At 39.6% G+C, this 8561-nt stretch overlaps 1 protein-coding gene across 1 annotated transcript in view; it reads right to left on the reverse strand.

Moving 5' to 3' along the window:
• The window catches only part of LOC109929592, a 40332-nt gene extending 35608 nt beyond the window's left edge, over window positions 1-4724 (reverse strand). The window contains exons 1-2 of the mRNA XM_048602941.1: window positions 4438-4724; window positions 1200-1266 (exon numbers count right to left, since the gene is read on the reverse strand). Coding sequence (XP_048458898.1) covers window positions 1200-1266; window positions 4438-4524 — 154 coding nt within the window. The 5' untranslated portion in view covers window positions 4525-4724. The remainder of the gene's footprint in view (window positions 1-1199; window positions 1267-4437) is intronic.
• Window positions 4725-8561: the final 3837 nt, after the last annotated feature.

The raw sequence follows: 8561 nt of genomic DNA on the forward strand, positions 1-8561 counted from the left end.
TTGTTTTTTCCTCCCAACTCTCCAGTAATTTCTGCACTTGTTCAATGTATCTTGCTTCTGCTGTAAATCTCATGTCCACCTGCTATTCATGTACAACTACTCTTTTAAAATCCCATTTTACCTTTGATGCTCCTATGAGTACATGGTTTCTGCATCCACTGATCTGTTCATTAAGTCCTAAACCTTCATTTTTAAAAACTTGTCTGGGGCAAGTTGTCTATTATCTCTCTCCTACATTGTTCCTCCTGACCATGGGGCTCATCTTTCTCACTCAAGACAAATGGGTGCAGGCAGCTTGAATATATCTGATGCAAGATTAGTTTGGTTATCCATCACCAGGTTTGATTGAACAACATTAAACACTTAATTGTTGGGCTCCACTGCTTGAGGATCATGCTAAAAGATCAAAGATAATCAAACCACACCCTCCAATGAATTCAATTCCCATTAGTTTGAGGTTCAATTGTCTGTTCTGACAACTGATTCCTACTATAAAACTACAAGCTTTTAAAAAGATGGATCTTTGCTTTTTTTTTTGTTTTGACGGCAAACCCAGAAGTTTTAACACCCTGCTCTGCTCAACCACAACCCTCCTCCCGACAAACTCTTATTTTCACTCTGCTCTCCTTTCTCCCTTGTCCTTTGAGATGAACTTGTCCACAACACCCACTCATGCGCCCTTAATCTCACTATCACTAAACTACTAGAACCCAACATCCCTTCTGGGCTAATGCTAGTTGGAATTATAATGGTCTCCTCTTCATTTCAAAACAACAATCATCAAGCACCATCTTCAAAAACTCCATCCTTGCACTTGCAAGATCCCACCCAATCTCTAATCTGTCCCCCAAACTGATGAAACTGAAGCCTCAAATTTGTTCACATTTCTCCCACAAATCAATACCGTGGTCTCTTTCTCTCCTGCCACAGAATTGAAATGGTCCACAAAGTTCAAAAATGACACACACAGTGTTACTGTGACCAGAGTACTTTATTTCCCACAATCTTTTGGCATAATTTAATGCTGCTCCATTATTCACCTCAGTAGAACTGTTCTTGCTTGCCACTCTTACTTATATGATCATAATTAACTTTAATGTATGGAAAAGCAGTTCACCTGCTGAGAATACTACATTGATTAAAAAATTATTCCACTAAGTTTTCTAGATGATATTATGTGATGAGTTATTTTTTCTTACCTGATGGAGCATCAACAGTCATATCCTCAAGATTAATAATTAGGTCATCTTCAAATGGATGGCTGTACTATAGAAATCCAGAAAAGATTACATTCATTTGTCTATATTATACAAATGGGATTAAATATGTATAAAAATTGCACCATATTGTAGATTTTATAAACACATAATAAAAAAGGTAAAATCACAATACTCCCAAAGAACCACAGGATTGTTCTCTCATTTGAGAGCAACAACTGGTGGTGGTTTAATGAGAGGGTCATCACACTCCAGGCAAAGGGGAAAGAGGTTGAGAAGGAACCTTTATGGTAACATCAGCCGGAATTCACACTGTTGGCATCACCATGCATTGCAAACCAGCTGTCCAGCCAACAGAGCAAATTAACCATATTAACACCTTTCAAAAAGGCTAACTGCAATCTAAGTATCTTTGGAGTTCAAACACTTAACATTTTCCAAAGTAATTAACCTGTTGACATCATATATTTAAAAGCATGGCGATCATGCCAACATTTATATACATAAAGCTCTACATGTTTACGATTGACTGTATGGTTACTATTTTTCTGATCTATGTACTAAATTAGGAGGATAGTAAGAGATTAGCAAAATAACAGACATGGCATATGAAAGTTAACACATTAATTGATACATTTTGGTAAGAAGAAATAATGAATATAACACAAACTAAATGGTACAATTTCAATATGGCTTAAAAGACACCTGGCAGTGAACACACGTGCCAGGACAAAATTGAGAAGACTGTTTAAAAGCACGTGAGCCTTGATTTTCTTGGGAGAGAAAGGGTTTGTTCAAACCTCATTCCCCAGACCTTACATGCAAGCTTTGGCAAAGACTGGAAACGACCTGATCCTGCACTCTCTCAAATTGGCTTCAAAGTGTGAGACACATGAAATTTCCTAGACAAAATTCTGTCCCTCTCCCTGGCAACAGAGGCTTTTTGTAACCTTAATGTCATATCTGAGCTCAGGCCACGTTTCTGACCAATTCCATCACTAAGATGGTTTATTGCTACCTCTGTAACATCAACCTACTTTACTCCACATCAGCTCACCTGCTGTCAAAACCCACAATCATGTCCCTATTACATCTAGGGATGACCAGTTCAACACACTTTTGGCTGGTCTCCCACATTCCTCTATGAGAGGTCATCCAAAATTCTTTGTCCTTACTTGCTCCAAGTCCCATCATCTGTGTTCTCTGATCTTCATTGGCTTCCAGTCAAACAAAATTATGATTTTAAAATTCCTCATCCTTATTTGTAAATCCTTTCATATCTCAGCAATTTCCTCCAGTCCCACTACACTCCAAGGTAACTGCATTGATCTAATTCCAGGCACTTGAGTATCACCAATTTTAGTTTGTCCAGCACCGTATGGCCTTGCTTTTAGCAGCTTAGAGCTTGCCCTAGCAAGTGGAATTCCCTCCATAATCCTTTACAATGGTCCACCTCTTTTTCAAAGGATCTACCTTTTTGATCAAATTTTTGGAAATTTGCACTATTACTTTCTGCGGCTTATTTGCTTCGTAACATTTCTTTAAAGTACCTTTGGACACTAATAATATTATTATTATTAATTATTATTATTATTAATAATAATAAAATAATAATAATAATAATAATAATAATAATAATAAAAAGCTACTATACTTTGTTGAAAGACTACAAAGATAAAACAATTAGGCTTTTGAGCCTTTAGGAAATACTAGTTTGGCATTAGCTGGAGCACTGTGCTCAATTTTTGGCAACATAAATTCAGAATATATTAAGGGTTTAGTATGCAGAGATTAATTAGAACCACAACAGGGATGACTTTAGTTATACAGATATAATAGAGAATCTGGGGTTGCTCTCCTTTGAGCAGAAAAGGTTAAGAGGTGGTTCAGTAGCAGAGGCAAAATCATTAAGGTCTTCAATGGAGTAAATATGAAATTAGCCCCATCAGCAAGAAGATAACAAGGTTTAGACCTGGATGAACACAGCAGGCCAAGCAGCAGAGGAGCAGGAAAGCTGACGTTTCGGGCCCCCTTGTTATCTCAGATTCTCCGGCATCTGCAGTTCCTATCTCTCTCCATCAGCAAGAAGGTTGGTTTGCAAAAAATATACAAATACAGTAAATGGGAAAACAGCTAGCGTGAGGTGAGAATTTCTTTGATGCAGTGATCAGTTATGATCTGGAATGGATTACTTGAAAAAGTGTATTCATGAAAATGAACATTCCAAAAGAATGCAAAGAGGTTTCAAGGGGAACTGGACAAGCTAAGTGAATGGGTAAGAACATGGCAGACGAAATGTAATGTAGTTAAGGGTGAAGCTATCCATATTGGTAGAAAGACTGAAGGTGCACAGCATTTCTTAAATGGTGAGTGATAGGGAAACTACGCTCAAAGGGACCTGGGAGTCTATGACAGGCATTTTTAATCTACCTATTTAGAGATGTTATGACATATCTTTGGAACATGTAGGTCGTTAACCCAGGCTTCTTGTGTCAGAGATAGAGACACTAGCACTGTGCCACCGCAGCCCCTCTTTTCTATGTACATAAGTCACTGCAAGATAGCATACAGGTGCAGCAAACAATTAGGAAGCAAATGTTATGTTAGCCTTTATTACACAAGAAATTGAGCTCAGGACTGAGGACATTTTGCTTCAATTGTATAGGACCTTAGTGAGACTGCACCCAGAATAATGTGCAGTTGCAATCTCCTAAAGGAGGTATATATTTGCCATTGAAGGAGTGAAGTTGAAGTTCACCAGACCAACTTCTCGGATGGCACGTGTATAGTGATACATGCGTACAGTGTACATTATCTTAGTGAATCGTACAGCAGGCTCGAAGACCAAGTAGTCTACTCCTGCTCCTATTTTATATGTATGCATGTATACGTTCATATGTTTAGAGATTCAGGGGGAAATGGACCTGCATTCGCTAGAATTTAGAAGAATGAGAAGTGGTGACATTGAAACTTGGAAAATTCAGAGATTTTTCCCTTTTAGAGTGGGGGGGGTACATAAATGGAGCAATGCCCTCTCTCAAACCAGCCCCAGCCCACCCCAATGTCCTTCCCCACTCGCAGGGGACCGGCTACAGATCCGCACAATGTGGCGGCGGCAGCAGCAATGCACCGACTCGCGCCCGGTTAAAGGCGCCTGACAAGCTGACGTGTACAAACTCAGGGGGGCAGCGGGCCCAGGCAGCACCAAGCTTCTCACTACCTTCAGGAATATTCGCTCCATTGTCCTCCTGAACTTGCAGCCGTTGCGCTGAAGCCCGTCAGTGATCAGCAACTTGTTCCCCGCCATGGCCAAAACCGCCTCCAACTGCCGCTCGTTCAAACCCGAGGACAACCGGCCTCTGATTTGCTCACCAGCGTCAGCACGTCACAGCACGCTCCGAGCTGGCCGAACACGCACGCGCACCTCGCATGCGTAAGGGGGGGAAACTGATCTAACTACACACCCCCCCCCCAACAAAATGCGTGCTGCAGCATTAACGAAGAGCGAGAAATACTGACTCTCTCAGAATTACAGATTGGAGATTTGATGAGTTATATGCTGGAGGAGGAGGAGCCTAACCAGAAAACTGCAAAGGGAATGTAAAGATATCATGAACTGAAAGGCAAACAGGGATAGCTGGTAAAGAGACACAACATTTGCATGGCAAAAGTAATCAAAATAGAGGGGGGTGGTCCAGAAGTCAGTCAGGTCCCACAGAGGAGGTGCTGTTCCTCAAACCTCGCTTTAATTGCACTGGACGTTGAGAACAAGGCAGTGAATTAAAGTGGTAAATACCTAAAAGGTCAGGGTCATTTCTGAACGCCAAAAATGTACTCTTTGTGATTGGAAACTCAGCAAAGAAGCTGGGTCTGTGCCAACATTCAAAATACACAGAGGGGGTAAATTTGCACCCAAAAAAACTGAAATCCTGGAAATGGATAAAAAGACCCTGAAAAGACGTACTTCTAACTCAGGCCGAGATCTAACTGACCAGCCCGAATTGATCTTCCAACAATGTGCTATTGCCAAAAACCAAGAAAAAAACTATGAGAAAATTATCTAATTGGACACTTTGCAGTTTGGACTCAAAGATTTTGTTACTTTTTCTATTTGTTTTCCCTTCCCTCATGACTTTTCTGCCGAGCAGTCTGTCTTATATGTCCTATTTGAGAATGAAAGTAGTAGGTAACATATTTTCCCTTGTTAACGGATACGTTTGTCTATAGTAAATACTTTTTTTTCTATTTACTAATGAGATCTGGGGGTGCAAGTGTCATGTCATAGACAGTAGCTCAAAGTCCAGCAAACTAACCACCCTACTAATTCAACTGGTCAATTATACTATTCCATGAGCAATCACAAATGTGAGTTCATTTCCACAGCAATCTTCAAGGAGTTTGTAACAGAAGTTGAGGGGGGGGCAATGTAAGATTTGTGAATGCAGACATAAGATTTAACATGAAATGAGTAATTAGTAACCGATAGGAGAGATATAAAGTTTCTCATACTATTAGATAAGATGGCATTGGAAACAGCTAAATGCATCCTGCATATGGAAGATGTATCCCTGATCACCTTAGTTAAGTATTGTAAAACAAAAGCAATAAATTTGACAAAGGAATTAAAAGTAGCATTTCCTGTAAAAACCAAGAAGCCAGAGCTAATTTACATTGACATATCATTTAGGACTAGAAGAATTACATGAAGAACTAGGTATATCAAGTAACAAGTTCGCAAAAATTAGAAATATAAAACATAGAAAACAGAAACACGAGTAGACAATTTGGCCCTGCTCCACCATTTATTATAATCATGGCTGATCATCTCAATACCCTCTTCCTACTTCCTCACCATAGCATTTAAACCGAAGAACAATGTCTAATTTCTTGAAAACAATAGAGAATTCCACAGGTTTAACACTCTGGGTGTAGAAATTTCTCCTCTTGTCATAAATGGCTTAACTTGTATCTTTAGACTGTGACACTTCATTCTGAACTCCCAGTCATTGGGAGCTCTCTTCCTGTGTTTACCTGTCTTGTCCTGTTGGAGTTAGAAATAGCACCAAATGGTTTTTGAGAAGCTGAAGGCAATCTTAATAAATAACACACTGCTGACTGCCCCCAACTTTACTAAGCCTTTTAAAATGGCAATTGATGCTAGTGGCTTGGGTTGGGTGCTGTTTTATAACAAGACGGTGATTCAGGAATGGAGAAGTCAATGGGTTACCTTCCTAAGAAACTGAACGAGTATACGAAGTACTGTATAATGGAACAGAAGGTTATGGAGTTGTAACTGACATTCTGCAGTTTATTGTAGTGTGTTGAAATAACGCTGCATTTTGTCATTGTTTAATGGAGCAGTGAAGACCGAGAATATAGTTGAATTCTTCCAGTCCTTCCACGAGTCCATATTCCCTGCGTATGGCAGATAATCTTACTACATCACCTACTAAAGGAGTTAGTGAGAATGAAAAACAGAATCTCTGAAAACCAAAAGGTAGTTCTTGATAATGATACAGTAGGTCTCAAGAAAGGCTTATAAAGAACCCGTGGTGTAGCAGGTATTTACAAAGGTAGGCAACTCAATCCTTCGAACCTGCTCCACCATTCAATAAGATTGTGACTGATCTGATTTTAACCTCAACTCTACATTCCTGCATTTCACTGATAATCTTTCATTGGTAATCAAGAATCTATCTACTTCTGTCTTAAAAATATTTAAACATTCTGCATCCACTGCCTTTTGAGGAAGGAAATTCCACAGACTCAATCCTCAGACAATTTTTTCCTTTATGTCTTAAATTAGCGATCCTGGATTTTTAAACTGACTCCTAGTTCTAGAACTTCCCACAAGAGTAAATATTGTTTCCACATCCATCAGATAAAGTCCCTTCAGGATATTATATGTTTCAATTAACTCACCTCTGACTCTAAACTCCAAAGGATACAGGCTCAGCCTATCTTGCCTTCAAACACATCATTCTTTGCAAATAACACAAGGTTACGTACACCCCAATTCTGTCTTCCATTCTCTAGTTGAGGATTCAACCTTTCAATGCCTTTAAAGGTGATTTCTCCTCCCTTTCCTTTTAACAAGAGAATTTGCAGAACAGCAGTTTGCAGGGAAATGGTGAGTGAGAACAGCAACCAGGAACACAAAAACCCCACAGTGCAGATAGAGGCCATTCCGTCCATCAAGTCTGTACCAATCTTCCAAAGAGCATCCCAACTAGTCACAACCCCATCTATCCCTGTAACCTCACATTTACCATGGCTAACCCACCTCACTTGCACACCCCTGGACACTATGGGCAATTCAGCATGGCCAATCCACCTAACCTGCACATCTTTGGTTTCCACCCACAGTCCAGAGTACCCTGGAGGAAAACAAACAGACACGGGAGAACGTGCAAATTCCATGCAGGCAGTTGCCTAAGGCTGGAATTGAACCTGTGCTCCTGGTGCTGACAGGCAGTAGTGTTGACCACTGTGCCACCCTTAAATTTTCCAATATTTCTCCACACAGGTGGAAGACAAAGAGATCCAGCTGCTTACTCAGCTGAGCCCACAGCAAATGATCAAAGCCAAAGGATCATCTCTGGGCAAAACTGCCCTGAATACAGACACACATAGCCAGAGTGTATAGCCACATGTTCCCACTCAACTTGAGTAAGGCAACAGTGAATATATAACTCACTACTGGTTCCAGTAACTAATTTTTAAACTGCAACATCATCTTCCACCATTCCCTTTGTCTAAAGCAGTATCCATTCCATATTTTTCTAGTCTACAAGACAAATGTTTTGACAAGTTAGACCAAAGGCTCTATTTCCATGCTGTATGACTATGACTCTATGGTCTTTACAGCGACAGGTATAGTTGAGAACATTTTCAAAAGTAGGAACAGATGGATCAGTGCCATGGAAGAAAATTCCGACTACAGAATCATGTAATTGCTGTCAATGATGGTCCAGAAACAGAGATAGTAGTATAGGGGTTGAATTCCAAGCGAGGTACACTTAAAAGTAGTTCCAACCTGTCAAACTAACCTTCTGATGTGTTGTTGATGCTATTTTTGGATATTGTATCATGAGTGACACATTTGAAAGAAGAAAAAAATTGGTTAATTCTGAGGTCAAAGGCTGAATCAATTTTTTTAATTCTCTCGAACAACATTTCAAAACAATATCTGAACAAACAGCTGTAAGTACTTATCTTACAAGGTAGAAAATCTGTTTGACCTTCTTGATTATTTAGCTAAGAATATAGTACATTTTTTTAAAATGACAAAAAACTCTAACTTAGTCAGAACATTATTTGAAAAACAGAAAAATAAGTGCATCG

This window comes from Rhincodon typus, chromosome 11 (genome assembly GCF_021869965.1).
Source record: "Rhincodon typus isolate 14 chromosome 11, sRhiTyp1.1, whole genome shotgun sequence".
Classification (NCBI taxonomy): domain Eukaryota; kingdom Metazoa; phylum Chordata; class Chondrichthyes; order Orectolobiformes; family Rhincodontidae; genus Rhincodon; species Rhincodon typus.